The sequence below is a fragment of the Delphinapterus leucas genome, chromosome 5, assembly GCF_059928025.1.
Source record: "Delphinapterus leucas isolate spDelLeu-1000000601 "Yukka" chromosome 5, BTC_Dleu_Yukka2, whole genome shotgun sequence".
In the NCBI taxonomy this organism is placed as follows: Eukaryota; Metazoa; Chordata; class Mammalia; order Artiodactyla; family Monodontidae; genus Delphinapterus; species Delphinapterus leucas.
In genome coordinates, this window is record NC_143133.1 from 36,499,065 (window position 1) to 36,522,228 (window position 23,164).

At 45.0% G+C, this 23,164-nt stretch overlaps 1 protein-coding gene across 3 annotated transcripts in view; it reads left to right on the forward strand.

Annotated features, from left to right (window-relative positions):
- The window catches only part of EVC2 (EvC ciliary complex subunit 2), a 152,487-nt gene extending 131,639 nt beyond the window's left edge, over nucleotides 1-20,848 (forward strand). The window contains exons 20-22 of one of the 3 annotated variants that reach the window (XM_022567023.3): nucleotides 3,912-4,108; nucleotides 6,858-6,959; nucleotides 9,482-20,846. In XM_022567023.3, the coding sequence (XP_022422731.2) occupies nucleotides 3,912-4,108; nucleotides 6,858-6,959; nucleotides 9,482-9,752 (570 nt within the window). In that variant the 3' untranslated portion in view covers nucleotides 9,753-20,846. Of the gene's footprint in view, nucleotides 1-3,868; nucleotides 4,109-6,857; nucleotides 6,960-9,481 lie in introns of those variants that run through there. The other 2 variants (XM_022567026.3, XM_022567025.2) reach the window with 2 other exon arrangements.
- The last annotated feature ends 2,316 nt before the right edge of the window (nucleotides 20,849-23,164 follow it).

A 23,164-nucleotide genomic window follows, 5' to 3' on the forward strand; every position in this document is an offset into this window, starting at 1 on the left:
TTATTTTATTGATCAGAAAGCTTCAGAGCTGGGAGAGCCATGGCTGTGGGCCGGTGGGTCCCCATATTCACCAGTGGGGATCCCAGTGATGAAGGGTTACTCCTCTGCCTCAGGAAGAAGTGAGTCTACAGGGTGTTGATGGAGTTTATCCTTCATTTATTCGACCCACGTCTGTTGATGTTTTTCTCTGTGCTGGGAACCGGGTTAAATGCTGGAGGTAGAGAGGTATATGATGCTGACCCCATCCTAAAACCTCCCTGCAGAGGCACATGAGAAATTGGACAACTGAATTTTATACAAGAATTGGACAGAAGAGAGTTGATTAACACCAGAGAAAAGCAGAGGAGAGGCATCTGTCCCAGAATGTGGTGTCAGGAAAGGCTTCCAGGAGCCTCACACTGGTGTAGAAACCAAAAGAATGAGTTGAGGAGAGCCAGACAGAGAGCACTTTGGGGAAGAGTGTACTACAGGCAGAAGGAAGCACACGGGTCGCCAGGAAAGAGCTTGGTATTTATAATAACACTTTTCCCCATCACTGCACTGAAAGCATTGGTCAAAGTAGTAAGCAGCCCCATGTTTCCAAATCCAGTGGTCAAGTCCATGTCTTTGTCCTTCTTGACCTCTCTGTGGCACTTGATCCACAGCCCTTTCCTTGAATATGTTCCCTTTGTCCTTCTTGACCTCTCTGTGGCACTTGATCCACAGCCCTTTCCTTGAATATGTTCCCTCCTTGGCTTCCAAACCCTGGACACCTGGTTCTCTCCCAGCCCTCTGGCTACCTGTGCTCAAGCCCCTGTTTTGGATGCATCGTGGCCTTTGGACGTTGGGAGCCTGAGGACTCGGTCATTGGACCTCATTCCCTCTCATCTACATTCACTCCCTTGCTGATGTCATCACCACACTGATTACCATCTAATCTTAGCTCCAGACCCCTGCCCTGAACTTGAGACTTGACATCGCCATTAGTGACTTAACCTGTCCAAACAGAACTCCGAGTGACTGACAGTCCCCTGTCCCAGGCTTGCTCCACTCACCTGAGTAAATGACACCAGTTACCCAGCAGCCCAAGTGAAAGATGGTGGAGTCATCCTTTATTCTTGTCTTTCAATGAAGCTTGTTGGCTCTACCATCAAAGAGTCTCCCGCGTCCCACCACTTCTCACCACCTCCCCTCCACCACTCTGGCTCACACAGCTACCATCTCTTGCCTGAGATGCCGCCCCTCTGCTACCTCACTTGTTGCAGATGGTTCATGGCCCCTGTGTCATCTAAAGTCATCTTTAAAAAATGAGAATCAGCTCATGCCATTGCCACTGCTTAAATTCCTGCAGTGACTCCCCAGCTCACCATGAAGACAAGCCAAATCCTCCCTACGATGTAAAGGTCCGTATGAGCTGATCCCCCGCCACCTGTCCCAACTTAACTGTTGTCTCTCTCCTCACACGGTCCATGCCCACCACACTGGCCTCCTTCACTCTCCATGAAACATGCCAAGGATATCCCCACCTCAGGGTCTTCGCCCTTGCCTTCCCTCTGCCTGGAAAGCTCTTCCCTTCCATATGCCCGTGGTTCACTTCCTCACTTCATTCAGGTCCCTGCTCAGACGTCACCTCCTCGGAGAAGCCTTCCCTGACCACCTGTCTCAAATATCAGCCACCCCCGCCCCTCACCCTCTGTCTCTTTATCCTGCCTTGTTTTGCATCCTGGCACCTACACTGCCTGATACAGTGTTTCTTTGTAGGCTTACCATCTGTCTCTTTGACCTGACTGTGAGCCTCGTGAAGGCAGAGACTTTGTCTGTGTTACTTACTGCTCTGCCTCCAGTGCCTGGAACAGGGTCTGGCGCCCAGTAGGACTCCATCGTGGTGTTGGTTGAGTGAATAAGTGTGCTAATAATCTGGCACAATGGCCCACCAAACATGTCTAAGTCCTAATTCCCAGAACCTGTGAATATGACCTTCTATGGCAGAGGGGATTTTGCAGATGTGATTAAGGATTTTAAGATGGGGGTGTTATCCTCGATTATCCCAGTGGGCCCTAAATGTAATCACAAGTGTCCTTACAAGAGGAAAGCAGGAGTCACAGCTTGAAGAGAAGGCCATGAGAGAATGACAGAAGCAGGGATTGGAGGATGAACTTTGAAGGTGGAGGAAGGGGCCATACGCCAAAGAATGCAGGCAGCAGCTGACGCTAGGGAAGCCCAGGGAAGGGATTCTCCCCGGGAGCCTCCAGAAGGAGCCAGCCTGGGTGACCTTGACTTTAGCCCAGTGACACTGATTTCAGACTTCTGGCCTCCAGAACCGTAAGAGAATAAATGTGTGTTGTTTTAAGCCCAAGTTTGGGGTGATCTGTTACAGCTGCAATAGGAAACTCATACAAACACTGTAACAAGAGCAACAACAAACACTCACTGAATGACCTTGATTTGTCAAGCACGGCACTTAGATGTCTTGTAAAGTCAGAATTCTTTTTAGGTGAAGGTAACAGAAATTCATTTCAAACTAGTTTGAGTGTAAACGAAATATATTAATACCCTGACTGTCCCCTCCAAGAGCAGAGCTGAGCTCTGGGGGCTCAACTGGCAAAGGACTCTTTGTGGGTCTCTCTCCTTCTCTGTCTCTCTCCCCTGTTTCTTTGTGTCCACTAATAAGCTTATTCCACACAGGAAGGGACATGAAAGCTGACAGCCCTGAGCTGATGGCCTTTCAGCATCCAGCTCTCCTGGTTTTGCTGTATAAAGTGCTTTTTTTCTCCTGGGTTTGCTGTGTAAAATGCCAGGGAAGGTCTCTGGTTGGCCAGGAGGCCAGGCATGCCCATGCTGTTGCTAAGAAAGGGCGTTTGCCTTCTTAACACAGACCAGTTTTACACGTCACAGCTCATTTTGTCCTCACAAAGCCTTTTGACATAGGTATTATTGTTAACTCATTTTACAATATGAGGGAGCTGAGGCCTGAAGAGAAATAAAGACACTTCCCAAGGACACACAGTTCTGTGCATTGGGGCTGGGAGCCAACACAGGTTTGGGGGAGTGCAGAGCCTGCCTGTACTCTCTCTTTCTCCTTTTCAAACCTTTTTCTGAAATACTTTTAGGTTCACAAGAAGTTGCAAAGCTAGTATGGAGAGTTCCAGTGCCCTGACCCCTGTTTCACTGTTTCCCCCCATGGTTGCATCTTACAGGACCCTAGGACAATATCAAAACCAGAAAGTTGACATGCATATAAAATGCATGTATAGTTCTGTGTCATTTTACCACATGTAGTTTAGCGTGACACCGCATTTAAGATGTCGAACTGTTTGGTCACCACAAAGATCTGTTTGTGCTACGCTTTTATGGTTATATCCATTTCCCCTCCACATCCCTAACCCCGGCCACTAATGCTCTGTCCCCCATCTCTAAATTTTGTCGCCTCTGGAATGTTATTCACGCAGAAGTACAGCGGGGCCTGGCTCTTTTTACGCAGCGAAACGCCCTAGGGATCCATCCAGTTCTTTCCTTTCACTGCAGACTGGTATTCCGTGGCATGGCCATAGCACAGTTTCTTTAACCATCCACTGATTTAGGCACATTTCAGTCGTCTCCAGTCTGTGCTGTTCCCTCTGAGCCCTATCACCTCACCGAACATGAGAAGAAGGAGAAATTACTAATGGGCCCAGGCTGCAGCTGTGAAGAGTGAGTGGAGAGTAGCTGGAAGGGATGGATGAAGGCTTGGGGAATGTCATGGCAAGCCAAGGCTGCTGACCAAATAGATTTTTCTTGACAGCTCTGTGACTTTGGGAACATGGTTTCAAGACTGAGGTACTAAAATATTTATCTCCTGGGGACAAAAAGTCCTAAGACTGTGATCCATTAAAACTTGCTGTTCGTCAAGGTTAGAGCCGTGAGGCTCTGAGTCCCCGCGTCCACTCCTCTAGGAGCTGAGATTGGCGTCCTACCTGTCGAAGCTGACGATGCTGCCGGGGAGCACGGTGCGTTGGCTCCTGAGCGTGGCTGTGCCTGCAGCCTTGCAGCCCGAGCTGCTCTCCGTGCTGGATCCCGTGGGCCAGAGGCATCAGGACCGCACAGTGGAGAGTGATGGTGGCGGGGTGCAGGCTGACCTGGGCAGGAGGGGGTGAGTACAGGGTGGGAAAACGAGGTCCCCGTAGAGAGAACGGATGGGAGAGGGGGGCGGGACCACGGGGCACAAGCACACCCGCCTTCCCAGGGGAATTCCTTTGCTCAAGCAACAGACAGCATCCCGGAGAGTCGCTATGCATCCTCTGTGTAAGTCATGGCGGACCCAAGTATTTTGTCCACAGCTTCTCTTTTCATCACCAATTCATTTCCCCGGTAGGATCTTAAGAGAATAAGTAGCCTTGGGCTGTAAATATGCCATATATGCATATTTACAGCCCAAGGAATAAATAATAAAGGAAATAAATAAATACAATAAATACATAAAGAAAAAGAAGAAAAATATATCCATGGTTCTATCAGCTGGAGAAAATGGCTGTTAGCGTTTTGCTACCATTCTTCCTCCAGAACATGTTTCCTCTGCTGGGTTTTATGAGTGTGTGCATTGTGTGTGTGTGTGTGTGTATAGTAATCCCAGTATATACAACCTTGTGTCGTGCTTTTCAGAACCTTATATCCGAGGCAAGTTTGCTTATTACCTTTTGACTCTTGTCCACGTGCAGACGGCTTTCTAATTATCACACTATTTTGACGCTGTTTCTGCTGTTTTTATTAACAAATTAAAATTCATACTTTTCCCAGTTATTGAAACATCTCCATAGATATTATTTTTAACAGCTGCCTATTGTTCCACTGAGGTGTGTAGCATAGTGTATGTAACTGTTATCCTCTTACTGGACATTTAGTTTGTGTTCATTTCTCCTCAATTATGGATAATGCTGCAGAGCTACTTTTTTAGGGTCAAGAGTCAGGTGTGCGTTTGATCAGTTAAGGGTCTTTATAAGTCAAGACATGAAGTGTGGCTGTGGATAAGGTGGGTTTGGGACAGCCAGTGGTGCCACTTGAGAGCAGAATTTGCTGGGGGAGAGGCTACAAGGAAAGCTGTGAGCAGACCTGAAAGTGTTGAAGACCAGGCAGTGAAGCTGAGATCCTCAGCCAGGACCCACAGGAGGCTGGGGATGGGTGTCTCGGAGCCCATGAGTCTTCCAAAATGGCATGATTGTGTGAAAAGGTGTGTATGTGCATTATTTTTCCTGACGCGTAAAGGGGGTCCCTGACTCAGCTGAGGGCTAAGGGTAGGGTTAGGGTGAAAGGAAGGATAGGAGCCTGGGAACAACAGCTGTTGAGCAGGGGTGGGAGTCCACAGGGGCTGGGACGAGCCTTCCTAGAGTCGGTGGGGCCCACCACGAGGGCTGGATGTGAGTGTGGTCACAGGAGCTGGGGTGTGGGTGGGGTCAGGGCTGGTGTGGGCGTGGTCAGAGAGCTGGGTGTGGTCAGAGAGTTGCGCGTCTCAGCCTGGTTTCTCTCAGTGTCCAGTCAGGCAAGAGCATGAAGGTGGCAGATGTCAGTGGTGACGCTGGAGCAGGAATGTGCAGGGTCACAGCGATGTCACCTCTGCCTGAGTGCTGCCCACGAGGACCTTATTTACGGGCTCCCCTTCGGCCAGTTTAGTTTGGGAGGCTGGTAAGCCGGCATGGGCAGGTGGATGTGGGACAAAGCAGGAGCGCCCAGGTGGCTTGTCGCCAGGAGTGTGGAGCATGGGCATGCCCTTGTGTAGCCCGACCTCATGGCCAAGTAGACTGGATAACGTCTGGAGTCAAAAGCCACTCACCATAGCCTCTGAGGGCAGGGCAGTCACTACTCCTGTCTCCCAAGCGACTGGTGCCTGGGCACACTGTCAGTTCAGTGTCTTGGGTTTCACGCAGCAGAAACTGACTGATGAATCTAAGCAAGAAAGGGTGTGTGAGGGACCTGTCAGAATCCAGGAAGAGCTGTACGCCGGGTCCCTGTATGGGCAGGACAAGGAGAGCACGGAGACCATCCTCTCTGGGTGCTCCCTTCAGAGGACCAGCCTTCTCTTCTCAAGAGCTAGACTCCTGGGACAGAGAGCCTGGCCCAGCGTGGGCAAGGGTCCTTCACCCCACCAGCTGGGCAGTGTGAACCAGCTGAGGCAGAGTATGAACTTGGCCAGAGGCAGGCATAGACAGGACTCTCTGCTACACTGATCTTTACTGACTTGATTTGAGCCCAAGCCTGCGAACACCTCCCCACCCCTGCGAACACCTCCCCACCCCCTATTCCTTATACACTGTCCCTTCTTCGGTCGAGAATCACACTCCTTCACGTGGCATGAGGACTCCCTGACTCACCCACCTTCCAAGCTTCCACTGTGCCTTCTCAACCTTCTTATTCATATATTCATGAACACTCACTGAGATCCTAGTATGTCGACTGTCTTAGGCACTGGTGCACATGGGAGAGTAAGGGACAGTCCTGCTGCATGGGGTGTCCGCTCCAGTGGGGGAGGTGGACTGCACACAAGCCAAGGCAGAGAGCCCATTCCTTGTCGAATGCACCATGCGTTCCCTGCTGAGATACCAAGATTCAGCTCAAGTGTCCCGCATCTCGGCAGCCTTCCTTTATCTGACTGTCACCTGGGACCTGTCTGTGACCCGTGGATTGGGGACCCCTTGCGGCAGAGACCGTGTCTTGACTCGGCCAGAAAAGATGCTTGATCAGTGTTCACAGAGTGAGTGAGAGAACAAACGTGAAAAGTCTCAGGGTTTCTCATGTCAGCCAAAGGTCACACTGAGGGAAGGAGTCCCCACAGTGCTTTTTAAGATTTTGCATCGCTTGAAGATTCTGTTCTTTTTGAAAATATAAGAACGCTCCCTTCTTGCCCTCAGGAAACATCAGGGCTGGTGGCAAGCCTTTGAGAGCAAACTTCGAGGAGAACTGATAAGCAGAGGATTAGAAAAGATGCTCTGGGCTCACAAGAGGAAGGAGAGGTAATGAGGGCATCTGCTCAGGTGGGCTGAGGAGGGCAGCCAGGCTGCCTGTGAGCTGGGAAGGGGAGGCGGAGGGGACCACAAAGGGAGGGTTACTGCAAACATGTCAACATTCCTTCCCTAAAGACCGCAGTCTTTATTCAAAGTGGGCTTAGTTTGAAGTGAAGTAAGCAGAGAAAGACAGATACCATATGATACCACTTATATGTGGAATTTAAAAGTCATACAGATGAACTTATTTACAAAACAGAAATAGACTCACAGACATAGAATACCAACTTACGGTTACCAAAGGGGATAGTGGGGGCAGGGTGGGGAGGGATAAATTAGGAGTATGGGATTAACAGATAAAAACTACTAGATATAAAATAGATAAGCAACAAGGATTTACTATATAGCACGGGGAACTATATTCAATAGCTTGTAATAACCTAAAATGGAAAAGGTGCACTTTGCTGTACACCTGAAACGAACACAATATTGTAAATCAACTGTACTTCAATTGAAAAAAAAAATGCAAAGTGTGCTTAGTTTATGAGCTGAAGATAGCCACCAGCTATCAGTGGGAGAATGTTCTGTCATTTATTAGCATTTTAATTGCAGTATTTATTTTAACTAAGGGCTCTTTTTAAATGGAATCTCATTAGAAGGAGAATAATTCCTTATAAATGTTCAGACTTTATAGTTTACAAAGCCCTCTCTCGCCTTGCTGCACTGAGCCTCCCCACTTTCTGGAAAGTGGGGGAAATGCCACGGCCACGCCTCACCAGCTCAGGGAGGTCAGAGGAAGAGACCCCATGCCTGCAGCTGTTAAAAGTGGCCATGGGATTTAGGGCCATGTAACCAACCCCTTTATTTCCCTGAACTTCCGGGCCAGCGCTCTTCTCACTCTCTTGAGTGCCTTCTCTTTCAGCTGTGGTGATTGCACACCTGGAGAGCAGAGGAAAGTTAGAGGCAGCACGGTTTTAGGGTGCTACAAACAACAGACCAAGGGTCTCGCGTGTTTCCCACTAGAGATTCGGAAAAAGGGTAACATGAGTCACAAGAGTTACATTAGACCGTTTAACATAAAAGGTTAAAATGTGATAACCAGGGGCTTCCCTGGTGGCGCAGTGGTTGAGAGTCCGCCTACCGATGCAGGGGACACGGGTTCGTGCCCCGGTCCGGGAAGATCCCACATGCCGCGGAGCGGCTGGGCCCGTGAGCCATGGCCGCTGAGCCTGCACATCCCGAGGCTGTGCTCCGCAACGGGAGAGGCCACAACAGTGAGAGACCCGCGTACCGCAAAAAAAAAAAAAAAAAAAAAAATGTGATAACCAAAGTGTGCTCTGGAAACCGAGGATGTCCAAGAGAAGTGTCCTGCCCCTTCCATAATTTCTCAGGGCTCCGGTGAAGCCGCAGAGACAAGCTTCCCAAATAGTCCATGAATAAAAATCTGGGAGCCATTGATAATGGGCCAGGTATCAGAATTTAGTCCCAGAGAAATTAGAACCGGATATTGAGCCCAAACCAAGAAAATTCAATTCAAGCTGTATACTGTAAAGCGCTCCACTAAGGAACGGAAGTCAGTTGTTCTAGATTAGCATGGGGATGGGGCTGCTGAATGCCTTCCTGGGCTGCACTGACACAAGTGGGCGAGTACAGATCAGGAGAACCCTGGCGCCACTGTCTCGGATCGCTGTACTTGCCTTTTTGCCTTGAGATGCTGTGTACGATGGCGGGAGGAGGAGAGACTGTGAGTCAGTCCGAGTTGCCTTTGAGTCCTTGCTCAGATCATGCAGCTGCCAGGGCAGGAGTTCGTGCTGAGGGGGATGGAGCCTCATTAGCCACGCCTGTTCAGGAAGGGCCCACGAGCCTACCAGTGGCCTCCAGTAGGTCGACTCCCAGTGATATGGCCTCGTCCTGCACCGCTTGGGCAAGGACCCTGTGGCTTTCAGGTTGTAGAGCGCTCTGAGGAGGAGTCAGAACCATTATCAAGAGCAGCCAGGATTTAGGGACTGGATTGCTTATGGGCAGGATTCCAGCAGTCCTTTTACAGGATATTCTCAAAGTGTGTTGCTCTGTCCTATTTCAAACACATTTTACCTAACTTCTAACTGTTGCTTTATAATCAGGTTTTGTCAGCCTGCTTTTAGTGTGAAGCCCACAGGCAGGGGTGTCCTAGGAAATGTCTCACAATTGTTCCTGGAGGAGATGGGAGCTCTGATTTGTAGCACTTAGTTTCCGTGGTGTGAAGCACTCCCACCATGGCTGATTCCGTGCTGACAGTATGATGACCACAGGCTCACAAAACTCCACAAAAGTGAACAGTCATGAGTTGGTGAGAGCTGTCTACAGCCACCGCTGCTACAGGCTTCAGCTTATCTCAGGGGCAACCTGGCAACCACAGGGCAAAACCTTTCTTTAAAAGACACTTGATTGGGGCCCTAGGGACAAAAGGGGGTTTTCCTAGAGAACTCTTTCAGGACATGGGAGAGTCAGTTGCCAAAAACGTCGTATCTGATCTTCTGTTCTTTCTTTAGCATATTAAAGAAGACGTGTCCCCCTCTCAGAGAGAGGGTGATATTCTCTGGAAAAGGAAGTTGGCCACACCTGTCACTGGAGTCCATTGGTGAACTGGCCCCGGTGCCCATTGTAGGGGCAGAAACCATTGATTTATTAAACACTGGCGAAAAGCTCTTTATCTTCAGAAATCCAAAGGAGCCGGAGATCTCACTGCACCTTCCTCCCAGGAAAAAGAAGAAGAACTTTCTGAATGCCAAAAAGGCCACTTGGGCCTTGGGCATGAACTAGCCCAAAGGAAAGCTCCAGGGAGTCTGAAGACAGAAAGATTTGTTTTCTCCTGCCCACATGAGTGTGTGTATGTGTTTATAATGTACAACTTGCAGGTAGTAATTGCACTTGCAGAGGACAGATACATCCACTCTCCCTCCCTCACCATGACTTTCATGGGCTCAGTTTAGTCTGGTCCCATGAATTCCCAGATGGCCCATTTCCCTTCAGCATCGCAAGGGACGTGAAGAGACAGGGGACCAGCCCGTGAACCCTCGTTGCTTTCAGTCCCACCTTGCTGAAGGTCTAGAGGAGCCCCGGGCCCCTAATTCACATCCCCGCAACACCTGGCTGAAGAGTGGGCTGTATGTTGAAGGCAAGGCTCTCTCTTCTCTCACATTGTGTGTTTGTTACATATTCTATTTTCATCAAGGGAGCTTTTGAAAGAAGAGCATTTTCCCTAAAGCTCTTCTCAAGGGAACTCGTCTTTGCTTTCTGTAGGAAGCATTTATTTTTAATCCCTTCTTGGGTTTTGGCCATCACGTTGTGATGTTCAATGGAAATTTGCCCTCCATCTTTCCAGGGGCCAGAAGATGTGCCAGCCACTGGGCGATACCATATCCAACTCAAATCAGGAAACTCAGAGGCTTAAGGAGGTGAGGGGATTTAGGCAAGATGATAAAGCCACTAAGTAACAAAGCCAGGACTCACTGAACTCTTTACGGCCCCAAACCCTTGTCCCTTCTCCTGGACTTGGTAAATGGACACATACCTGCCCTCAGGTGTTTGCCAGCAAACTGACTGCACACAGGTCCTCGTGTTGCACAAAGTGCTTTCCTGTGCCCTGACCCTCTCCATCCTCACAGTGTGGTTGGATCATTATATGAGCTTTTCTGAGAACCAGGCAAAGAATACAATTATAATGGGTCTTTCCTAAGCGTGGGAAATGATTAGGCAGGGAATCCTGTCACCAACGAGAAGAAAAGGGATTCTGATGAAACATCTCTTACATGAGAGTTGCTTCTAGACCCTTACAGCTACTTGAACCCACTTTTTTTTTTATATACAGCAGGTTCTTATTAGTTATCTATTTTATACATATCAGTGTACATATGTCAATCCCACTCTCCCAATTCATCACACCACCACCATCACCGCCACCACTTTCCCCCCTTGGTGTCCATACGTTTGTTCTCACATCTGTGTCTCAATTTCTGCCCTGCAAACCAATTCATCTGTACCATTTTTCTAGGTTCCGCATATATGTGTTAATATACGATATTTGTTTTTCTCTTTCTGACTCACTTCACTCTGTATGACAGTCTCTAGATCCATCCACGTCTCTACAAATGACCCAACTTCGTTCCTTTTTATTGAACCCACTTCTTAATCCTTGACAATACCCAGCAGATGAGGGTCACTACTCCCATTTTACAGCCAAGGAAACTGAGACTCAGAAAGTTTAAGTAACTCGCCTGTGATCACACCATGTGTAAGGGAGGAATCCTCACTTTGAACCCAAGTCTCCTAGCTTTCAAACCCTTACCTGCCATGAGACATTGCATTGCCTTTGGCAACCTGAAGGCCAAGTCTTATTTGCAGTTTCCCATCAGCATGCGTGGGAATCTGCATGCATCAGGGATCTTTGCCTGGAGTTGCACTTCTTCCAGGGGCAGCTGTGTACCATCATAGTGGCTGCCAGTTGGCCATATCTCTGCATTAGCAGATATGCACAAGTACGCAGTTCAAATGCAGGAGAGAAGAGTGGATGGGGTCAGTTTTCCCGTCAGAAGCTCAAGTGAGAAGAGAGAGGAGAGAAAGAGCAGTGATTTTCACACAGTATAGTGGAGTGGAAAACGCATGGTCTTTGGTGTAAGCTTACTTAAGTTCAGATCCTGCTCTGTTGCTCGTGAGCTGTGTGTCCTGTGGAAGTCACCTGACATTTCAGAGCCTCGTATTCTTCATCAACAAAAGGATGATGAGAATCCCTTGTTATGAAGATTAGATGAAACTGGATCAGTAAAGTGTTTGGTGGTGGTGTGCACCTGCCACATCTACGTCCTTCTGTATTTCTTGAAGGTGACCCATCTGCCTTTCTAATAATTTCCTGATTCTAGGACTCTGCTAGAATTAGGCATGGTTGAAAATAGATTGCACATAAGGATTCGAAAAATAGGTCAAAATTATGGGCTGAAGGCTGATTGAATAGATTATTAGCAACAACAGGAGGTGCTCAAACTATTCAAAATACAGCATTTGAACCTAATAATAACTCCTTATGTTAATAGACAAAGACTAGCTATTGATTTAATTTCTCTAAACTCACTGCATGAGAAACACGAAGATGTGATAGGGAAATCTTGTGCTCCTGGAATCAGGTAGCTCAGGTTTAAATCCTGGCTCTACAACTTTTAAGCAAGTCACTTTACCACTCTGAACCTTAGTCTCCTCATCTGTAAAACAGGGGTCCTAATACCTACCTTAGGGGTAGGGATGGCACAAAGAGTGAAGATGTTGGATATTATATAAAATGTTGGTGTTCAATAAAATGTTGATATGCAATAAATGTAGCTTATTTATTATGTTTTTACATACTCATAACATTGAGCTTTGCGGTTCCTTTCATTCCTGTTTTCACCCTACATGAATACAGTGACCCTTCTAGAAGGGCTGTACCTGCCACAATACATGGAAGCCTATTCATAAGAGAGAAGCTCCAGGGAACTTGAATTGAGAGGACTTGATTTCAAGATGGGGCTCCATTACTTACAAGTTGGGAGAATTTGAGAAAATTGCTAACCTCTCTGAGGCTCAGTGTCCCATGGATCATGTCTTCTAAGAGTTCAGTCTAGTTAAGTTGACAGACACAAAAATAAATCATCGTTAAGCATAAGGGATAAAATAGAGTTCTGAAAACCATGCTGTGGGAATTTGGGAGTGAGATGCAACCTGACTGGGGATATTTGGGAACAGCTTTAAGCTTTTGACCTCAAATCTTTATCTCCAGACTGGACTTCCTCTTGGGCTCCAGACACATTTGTCACAGATGCCTGTCCAACCCTGAACCCATGGGCTTCCTATGAAGCCTGTTCCACTATGGGATGTCCCACCTCTGAGTAGATGGTACCAAGTCAAAAACCTACAGGTCATCCTAGACATCTTCCTGTTTTCAACCCCCAAATATGATGACTACGTCTTGCTGATTGGACTACTGCATTAACCTTCACATCGATGCCCTCTTCCTCCCCTCCACTCCTTCGCAGGCCATGTCTCTCCTGGATGGTGCCAGCAGCGTCCATTCTCTCCAGGTTGGCTCAAGTCAATTTGTTCTATGGTAGCCATATCTGAGTCACTCCCTTGCTGAAAGACCTCCAAAAACTTTTCAATGCCTACAAGACCTCCATGAATTGTCCACTAATAACCTTCCTACCTGTGTCTATAGGGGAAGCCTCTACTTTCCATGGAGCCATTGATTGGCAATGAGACACAAAGAAGAAGGTGGATCTGGGTTTGCCTCCTGGATCTGCCATTTACTCTGTGGCCTTAGAGAAGCTACCTAATTTCTGTGAACCTCCGTTTCCCTCACCTGTTTTATAGGATTAATGAAGTGATACTGTAATGTGTCTGCTACAGGGAACACACAATAAATGCTAGCTATTACTGTTGTCTTAGAAAGTTTGTAAACAGAGGAGTGACATGATATGATTTGTTTTAGAAAGGAACTCTAAATGTCTTATGGAGGATGGGCCAGGAGTAGAAGCAGTTACTTGGGCTTTTTATTGGCTTCTGTCTTCCAATACACAGCTACAGGTAGGGAGTGAGGAGATAATTCTATTCCTGCTTTGTATGCGTCCTTGCTTGTCTGGCCTTTGTTTGCCAAAATTACCAGCAACCACTCCACCACCAACAACAACACTAACACCATTACTCGTGAGTTTGCTTTCTCTGGATCAGGCACATCACTTGAAGATTTATCTAAATTTTTCCTAATCTTCAAGAAGACCAGGTAGAGGATGTTATTATTCTTATTTGACAGATAACCTGCTATGAAATGACGTTACTCATCATTAATGTATATGGGAATGACCATTTCTCACCCACCTGAGAGTACTTCCTCCCTAATTTTACTGCACCCCTACTTCATTTGTGTGGTAACATGTTCAGGGGAAGGGGATTCCTCCTCCAGCCCCAGGAGATGAACCATCACTGACTCCCAGAGTTTCCTTACAGGCTGTGGGGGTGATGCTAAAGGTCTCTGCCTTTTATTTAATGGTGGTGTTTAGACCATTATATTTAATGTATTTGTTGATATTTGTTGTGTTTGCATTTTAATCTACCAAACTGCTATTTCGTTTTCCATTCTTTGATATGTTATTTGTTCTCTTTTCCCTCCATTCCTGCCTTTTTGGTGTTGAGTATCTTTTATGATTCAGTTTTATTTTCTCTGTTGGATTATTATCATACTTCTTTTTTTAACTTTATTTATTTATTTTTGGCTGGTTGGGTCTTCACTGCTGCACGTGTGCTTTCTCTAGTTGCTGTGAGTGGGGGCTACTCTTCGTTGCGGTGCGTGGGATTCTCATTGCAGTGGCTTCTCCTGTTGCAGAGCGGGGGCTCTAGGCACACGGGCTTCAGTAGTTGTGGCGCACGGGCTTAGTTGCTCTGCGGCATGTGGAATCTTCCCAGACCAGAGCTTGAACCTGTGTTCCCTGCATTAGCAGGTGGATTCTTAACCACTGCACCACCAGGGAAATCCTATCATATCTTTTTTTTAGAGGCTGTCCTAGGTTTTACAATATACTTTTTTTACTTATATTCCATCTTCAAATAGCATTATGTACCTTCACATATAGTGTAAGAATCTTGCGACAATACACTTCCATTTCCCTGCTCTATCCTCTCTGCTATTGTTAACCACATTTTTGCTTCTATTTGTGTTAAACTCCCACGTACGTTGATGATATGCTACTTTTTATATGCAGTTATCTTTTAAAGACTTAAAATTAGAAGAATATGTTTTTACAAATATTTGCACCTTCTGGTGCTCATTTTTCTTTTATGTAGATCCATATTTCCATCTTGTATCACTTATCTTCTTCATAAAACATGTCCCATAAGATTTCTTCTAGTGCAAGTTTTCTGGTGATGAGTTTTCTCACACTTTGTGTCAAAAGTCTCTCTATTGCCTTCATTTTCAAAAGCTGTTTTTACTGAGTGTAGAGTTCTAGGTTTCCAGTGTTTAAATTTTTTTCTTTCACTACTTTAAAGATGTCACTCTTATTGGATTTGATTTGCTAATGTTTTGTTGAGGATTTTTGCATCTGCATTTATGAAAGATATTGGTTTGTTGTTTTCCTTTCTTATCTTTATCTGATATTAAGGTAATGTTGATCCCATAGAATGATTTAGGAAGTGTTTCCTCTGCTTCTGCTATCTGGGAGAGATTGTAGAGAATTGGTTTCACGTCTTCCTTGAATAATAATAATTATCCTATGGAATAGTTTCACCAGTGAATCCATCTGGGCCTAGTGCTTTCTGTTTTGGAAGGGTATTAATTATCGATTCAGTTACCTTAATAGATATAAGCCTATTTAGATTGTCTGTTACTTCTTGTATGAGTTTTGGTAGCATGTGTCTCTTGAGAAATTGGTCCATTTCATATAAGTTATCAAATGTGCAAGCATAAAGTTTTGGAAAATATTCCTTTGTTTTTCTTTTAATGTCCAAGAGAATAGTTGTGATGACCACTCTTTCATTTCCAATATGTAATGAGCTTATTCTCCTTTTCTCTCCCTTGATTAACATGGTTACACGTATATTGATTTTATTGATCTTTTCCAAGAACTGGTTTTATGTTTTCTTGATTTGTTTCTATTGTCCTATTTTCAGTTTCTTTGACTTCTGATACAACAAATTTTAGTATGTCTTTTTCTCTATTTAAGATTAAAGTACAGTCTCTTACAGCCCCCTGTAGTCCCCTGACCACTACTCCTTACCTTTAAGTTCTTCTTTTCCAGGAGCAGCTAATTTCAACTGTTTAGCTGTTTCTTGTGGCATCAAGATTTATACTCTTAGGAACACAGTGCAACTTCTCAGTGCTGTATCATTCATAACATACATTGACCTTCTATTACAGCAGATGAGAATTTAGCTTTCTTATACACACGTAAACACACACACCCTTCCTCTCCAGTTATCTAATGCGATTAAAGTACAATTTTCACTAAATATTCAGCATTTATGTCATTATAACTAATAAAATTTTATTTGAAGCTGATCCATGTAGTGCATTTTAATTACATTTCCTTTTTGGTGTAACTTTTCATTTTCCCTAGAGTTAACAATTGGCTAGGAATAATTGATAGTTATGGTAAAAAAAAAAATAAGACTCATCTTTTGGAGAGACATACTGAAATATTTATGGACGAAATTATATGTTGTTAGAGATTCGCTTCAACATAACATGAAAGGACATCTGGCCGTGATAGAGTAACACAGACTGAATTTAAACTTCCAACTTAAACAACTAGAGAACTAGCCAAAATACAGGAAAGAACTATTTTCAGACATTGAGCAATAGGCAGCATGGGACCGTGATATCTAAAAAAAGGGAAATAAATGAAGGGAGCCCTATGACTGCCCTAGCTTAGTGCCCGGAGGCAGTTTTAAGGCTGCAGATCAGGGAGGGAAAACCCAAACAGAGCCCAGCAGTCTCCCTGAGTTGAGGAGACAGAGAGCGGAATTCAGGGAGGCTGAGGCAGCTGGGATTTACGAGGCAGAATATAGAGGAGAGACACAGAGAGGGAGAGAGAAAGAGAAAGAGGGAGGGCACGTTAGTAACAATAACAGGACCCCCTTGAGTCTTTGTCTGAATACTGAGTCATGTGTACATGAGGGTGAACTGTCAGCGGGGACAAAGAACAACCAGAAAGACGTAGTTTCCAAACAATTCCCAAAGCTCACCAAGGACTGGGAATATTTCCCATTCCCACCAGCCAGGGTGTGATGCATCAGCTGGTCTTCTGGTGGATCTTGCCTTGGTAATGGGAATACATTAACACTTCTGGATTCACCATAACAAAGCTTAAAAGCAAGTCTCAACAAATCTATAGAGAGAGAAAGTAGTTGCCTGGAATCATGAGGGTTGGGCAGGAGCATGGGGATCGTGGAGAGTGATGGCTGATGGGTATATTTTGAGGTAACGCAAATTTTATAAAATTAGATTATAGCTATGATTGCACAACTCTGTAAATATACTAAAAACACAGGGAACTGTACACTTTAAGTGGGTGAACTTTATGGTATGTAAATTCTATCTTGATAAAACCATTAAAAAAAAAAAAAAGAAAGAAAGAAAACAAGCCTCAAACAATTTAAACTGATCTCAAGTGACTTCACAGCATGCCAGAACAAAGTCCGAAGCCACTTACAGGAATACAAGATAATCCAGTGCCCCCAAAACATAAAATCACCTATGCCTGGAGCCAATCCAAAATTACTAGGCAAATAAAAAAGACCAGAATAATGCCATTTGCAGCAACATGGATGGACCTAGAGATTGTCATACTGAGTGAAGTAAGTCAGACATAGAAAGACAAATACATGATATCGCTTACATATGGAATCTAAAAAAATGGTACAAATGAACCTATTTACAAAACAGAAATTGAGTCACAGATGTAGAAAACAAACTTATGGTTACCAAGAGGGGGAGATAAATTGGGAGATTGAGATTGATATATACACACTACTATAACTAAAAGATAACTAATAAAAACCTACTGTATAGCACAGGGAACTCTATTCGGTGCTCTGTAATGACTTATTTGGGAATGGAGTCTAGAAGAGAGAGGATACATGTATATACATGGCTGATTCACTTTCTATACAGCAGAAACTAACACAACATTGTAAATCAACTATACTCCAATAAAAAATTTAAAAATTACCAGGCAAGCAAAGAAGCAAGAATATAAGATTCATAAGTATGAGAAAAAACACCCGGTCAACTGAAACTGACTTAGAAATGACAGATATGAAAATATTAACATATGTTGACATTAAATCAGCTATTATACATTCCCTATATGTTCAAAATGAAGGAGAAAACATAAACATGATGGGAGAAACAGAAGATATAAAAAGTGTGCACACCACTTCTGGTTTCAGCTCTGACATATTCAGCTTAGAAGTCAGAACTTCTGTCTTTCCAACAAGAAGAAAAGCTGAAAAAACTGAAAACCAATGTCTTTTCTGGATCCTATCAGAGAACTGAAGTCACAGGGCAAACTCCCCCCACTAAAATCTGGAGGGATGGGCCAATCAGGAGAGTCACAGCCAAGACCCAAGACTCAGACAGATTCTATGTAAAGGGATGGAGACAGACATTCCATGCATGCCAACACTAACCAAAAAGAGAAAGAAAAGTCTGGATTTATACAGTGAAGCGAATCAGACTTCAGAACAAAGGGAATTATCATGGATAAAGAAGACATTACCTATTAATAAATGAGTCATTTCTCCAGGAAGACATAGCAATCCTAAATATGTTTGCACCTAACAATCGTGTATCAAAATACATGAGGCAAAAACTGATAGAACTACAAGGAGAAATACTCCATGTAACAGCAGCTGAATATGTATTCTTCTCAAGTTCACATGCAACATTCGCAAAGATAAACCACATTCTGGGCCATAAAACACAACTAAAAAAATCTAAAAGAATAGAAATTATACAAAGTACGTTATCAGATCACAGTGTAATTAAACTAGAAATCAAAAACAGAGAGAGAGCTGGAAAATCACACAAGTATTTGGTATTAAACAACACACTTCTAAAGAACATGTGGATCCTCCAAAAGTAGTCTCGAGAAAATTTTTAAAATTTTTTTGAGTTGAAGGAAAATGAAAATACAACCTAACAAAATGTATGGATGCAGCAAAAGAAGTATGTATGGGGAAATGTATACCATCAAATGCATGTAGTAGAAAAGACAAAAGATCTAAAATCAATAATCTAAGTTTCTGCATTATGAAGCTGGAGAAAGAAGAACATTGCATGAGACAGACCCAAATTTGAGGCTCTGTTTTGCCCCCTGACGAGCTGTGGGACTCTGGAAGAGTTTCTCAACCTCTATACTAATTTTATTCACCTGTACAGTGAGGATATGAAATAGTACCCATCTTATGGTTGTTGAGAGGATGAAAAGAAAAAGCAAACTCCCAATGCCCAGCACATATTAAGGGCTTAACAAATGTTGGTTGATTGTGCTGTTATGGATTTTTTATGGTAGTATAACGTAATATAAATATTCTATATTTTATTCAGTTTTATTGTTGCTATTCAGTTGTTTAGTGGTGTTCATGAATATTTAATGACATAGGAGTGCTTTAACAAATACAAATAAGTAAAAAAGAAAAAGCAGACTTATGGGAGATAACAATGTTTAGCATTTAATCAATGTCTGTTCAGTAAATGAATTAATAAAACAGGAAAGGAGGGAGGGAGGAAGGGAAGGAGGGAAGGAGGAAGAAAGGAAGAGGAAGGAAGGAAGGAAGGAAGGAAGGAAGGAAGGAAGGAAGGAAGGAAGGAAGGAAGGGAGGGAGGAAGGAAAGAAGGAACCTTGTTTTTCAAGTGATTATGTAGAATAAAAAAAGAACTTGAAGAAAGAGTAAAATGTTAACATTACTTGCCCCTGGAGAATTGATTACAGATGATTTTCTTTTACTTTTCCTTTGTGCTTCTAAGTAGCTTCTAAATTTGTTAAAATGAATCTCTATTGCCTTTGTAATCAGATAAGAGCACAAAATGGTATCTAAAATCAGAAATTTGGTATAAAGAAAATAATTTTCATAATCTACCTTCTAATCATATTCCTCATTTAGGAGTATCTAAAACCCACTTCACATAACAATAATAAAACTTAAAATCAACTTTTCTTACCAGTTTTTCTATTGTGCTATGATTGGGTAGATTTGCGTGATCAGCAGACACTCGTAGTTTCAGTTAGAGATTGAGTTCTGCTGCATGTAACAAAAAGAAAAAGGTAATAGTGATGTAAATAAGATAGGAGTTTAATTTTCTCTCACATGACACACAGTCTAGAAGTGACATCCAGGCTGGGACAGAAGTTCCACAATATCACCAGTGCCATCTTTCTGCTCAGCCATCCTAGGTGCATGGCTTCCATCCTCCCGGTTATCTCATGGTCCCAAGATGGCTGCTGCAACTCCAACCATAACATCCTCATTCTAGGCTGAGGGAAAGAGGAAGGAGAAGAGAAAAATATACAGATGTGGCAACCCCCTTTAAAGAGCTTTACTAGAAGCCCCACTTCATAAGGTCTGCTTGCAAATTATTGGCCTGAACTAAATCACATGACAACCCCAAGTTCAAGGGAGGATGCGAAATGTCATTTGGAAATGGCATCCCCCAAACTGGGGTTCTCTAGTAAAATAGAAGTGGAATAAAGGGTGTGGGTGGGCAACTCAAAATCTCTGCCAAATTCTCATGTGGCCAGTGGGAGACCAGAAGTGGTTGAGACTTTTTTATTATGGGAAGAGGAAGCTAGGGCTTCTGTGTGCTGTTTCTTCTGTGGACATTCTCATTTACTCCTCAGAACTCTTTTGCGGTACGCGGGCCTCTCACTGTTGTGGCCTCTCCCGTTGCGGAGCACAGACTCCAGACGTGCAGGCTCAGCGGCCATGGCTCACGGGCCCAGCCGCTCCGCGGCATGTGGGATCTTCCCGGACCGGGGCACGAACCCGTGTCCCCTGCATCGGCAGGCGGACTCTCAACCACTGCGCCACCAGGGAAGCCCAACTCCTCAGAACTCTTTAGACTCAGAAGTGGATATTACTATTCCCATTTACCTCTGGAAAGTGGGCTTCAGATAGAGTAAATATCTCCCTAAGAGCCACCAGCTTTGCAAATTCCAGAGCTGGGTTTCTAACTCAGGTCTGTCTGACTCCAAAGCCCATCTCTTTCTACTGCACCATCCTGACGCCCCTGATCTGCAAATGCAGGCATCATTTACTTTTTCTTTCAGCCATTGATAAGCGCATTGTGTATTGGCAGGTAGTAGATACTTAGTGAATATTTGTCCAATGAATGAATGAATGAGTGACTAAGTGCCTGCCTTGTGGGGAGGGGCTCACTGTCTTCCTGGTGAGGGACATCAATCAGGGCCACACAGCGCCATCTACAGGCTGCTGTGACCCCCTATTTCTGAGGAGCACCCAGGAAAATGTCACCAAGGATACTGGGTGCGCACCTGAGCCGGGAGGACCGAGCAGGGTGTGCAGACAGGAAGGGAACTCGGGCTTGAAGGGATCACAGTGCGGGTGGGAAGATGAGGTGAGGATGTTCCAGAGCAGGAGGGTCGGGTCGGGGTGAAAAAGGGCATGTCCTGGAGACTAAGGGCTGGACTCTATCTCAAAGACTCAAATGCTCTGTGTCCCTGGGGCAGAACAGGCCATGGAGCTCAGTCTGGGCATCTGTTGGTGGTCCCTTTGTGTCTTTACCAGTGTTTGTAGCCCCTCACTTCCACTCTTCTCGTTTCCTTCTCAGCAGCTAAGTTTTGGGAATTTATGAAGTGAACACCCAGTGTGATGGGCAGGAGACTCTGGTGGTTTGTCGTGAAACTCCAAAAAAAAAATTTCATTTTTCGAATTATGTGAGTTGACTCTTCCCTGTTGGTGAAAAGGGGGGATTCAGTGGCCACGGGCTTTCTGTGGGCTCACCCTCAGGTCTCCAGCTCCTGGGACAGAGTCGGCTGTGCTTGTTTTCAAGGTTAATGTACTTTCCCTAGAGTTGCACCTCTTGAAACTAAGAAGGCGGGAGTGTATGGCGGGGTGGGTGGGAATGGTGGATGGTAGGATTGCGTTCTTTCCAGAGGAAATAAATATAAATCTCAGGTGGCTCCGTGAAAGCAAGGGTTAATCTCATTCCTCCTCTAGTAGGTCGAACATTTGACAACTTAGAGACATAGGCTGCAAACACAGAGTTTTCTCTTTTTCCGTAATGACTTAATTTCCATTTCTAGCCAGCATTTTCTGCTGTAGAAAAACTTGACCAAGTCACGGTCAGGTAAGCCCCAGCAAAATCAGTGATTTCTTAGTTTTAGTTTAAACTCAGATGATTTCAGCGTCTCTCCCTCCCCCCTTCTCCCACCGCTGCCGTTTGGGTTTCCAGGAGAGGGAGGCACCCACGGTTCTTGTCCAGAGTTCCCCCTGATGAGTATCTTGAGGTGTATATGACCAGCCTGCTGAGGTCTTGTTGTCAGTTTCCACCTCAGCTTGTGGCCAGGACACCCACACTGTCACCTGTGGTTGTGTCCCCTCATCACAGCCCTGCAGGCTCCAGGTCCCCTCACTCAGCTAGGACCTGCACCCTTTTCTTGTCTCCCTGTGCCATGCAGGCGTGGAGGTGAATTCCCTGAAGCCGCCCTCCAGTCTACCACCTGGACCCCACTCTACCAACCCGACTCCAGCACCGTGATGGCAATGCACCTTTTCCTTGAGCGTTGTTGCCCTCCTGGAGTCCCAGAAAGGAAGCAGGTGCAAGTTCCCTGCAGACACTCCTCATGTAACTGAGGTTTCTAACATTCTCCTCACCCCACCTCCAGGGTTTCACCTGGAGAAAGGGGAATAGTGTGGTATTCCTTCTAAAAGACACCCTCTCAGCCTCTTCCCCTCTTTTCTTCTCTCTCCCTCCTTCCCTCATAGCCTCACCTCCTGTTGGGTTAGAAAACTTGTTTTTATTCTTAACATATTTCTTGCCATCTCTACTGTGTGTGATCCAATCTTTAGACTCAGAATCCTCCCAGCTCCCAGATTCGGGAAGCACTTCTGAGTCTCTCAAAGATTTGCCTCTTGCTGTTGAAAATCTGGGTTTCAAACCTGTGTCTTCTATGATTTTCAAGAGATTATTTTGGAAGTCAACAGCTTCCACTGTAATCTGATTTCTGCCAGGTCGTTCCAAGGAGAGGACCATGTGTGTTGACTGTCGCTGCTTGTTTGGGGTGGATGGGTAATGGGTACAAGGAAATGGGTGGTGATGGTGGGGGGAACCTTGGTTAGCCCAGAATTTTCTCTTGCTCCACGTCCAGGTATCTGGTAGGGACCCCACAGATGTTTGTTAAGTGGGTGGATTTCTGAAATGTATGAAGCGCATTTCTACATGATTTTAGACTAAGCATTCCAATCATCAGAACCTCCGTGTCTGTAATTATAAGTTGGTTAAATAAGGAATTCTTGCCTATCTGCCTCACTTAAGCAATGTGGTCAGGGGGAGTGGAGGAATTGTTTCCACGGCAGCGCAGAGAAAACCATTCATTGCTGATACTGTTGAGGTTGGCAGTGGGCTCAGGAAAACCAAGGAAGGGACTGGGACAGCTGTTGTGGTTCCCATGAGCAGGCTATGCATGAACTTT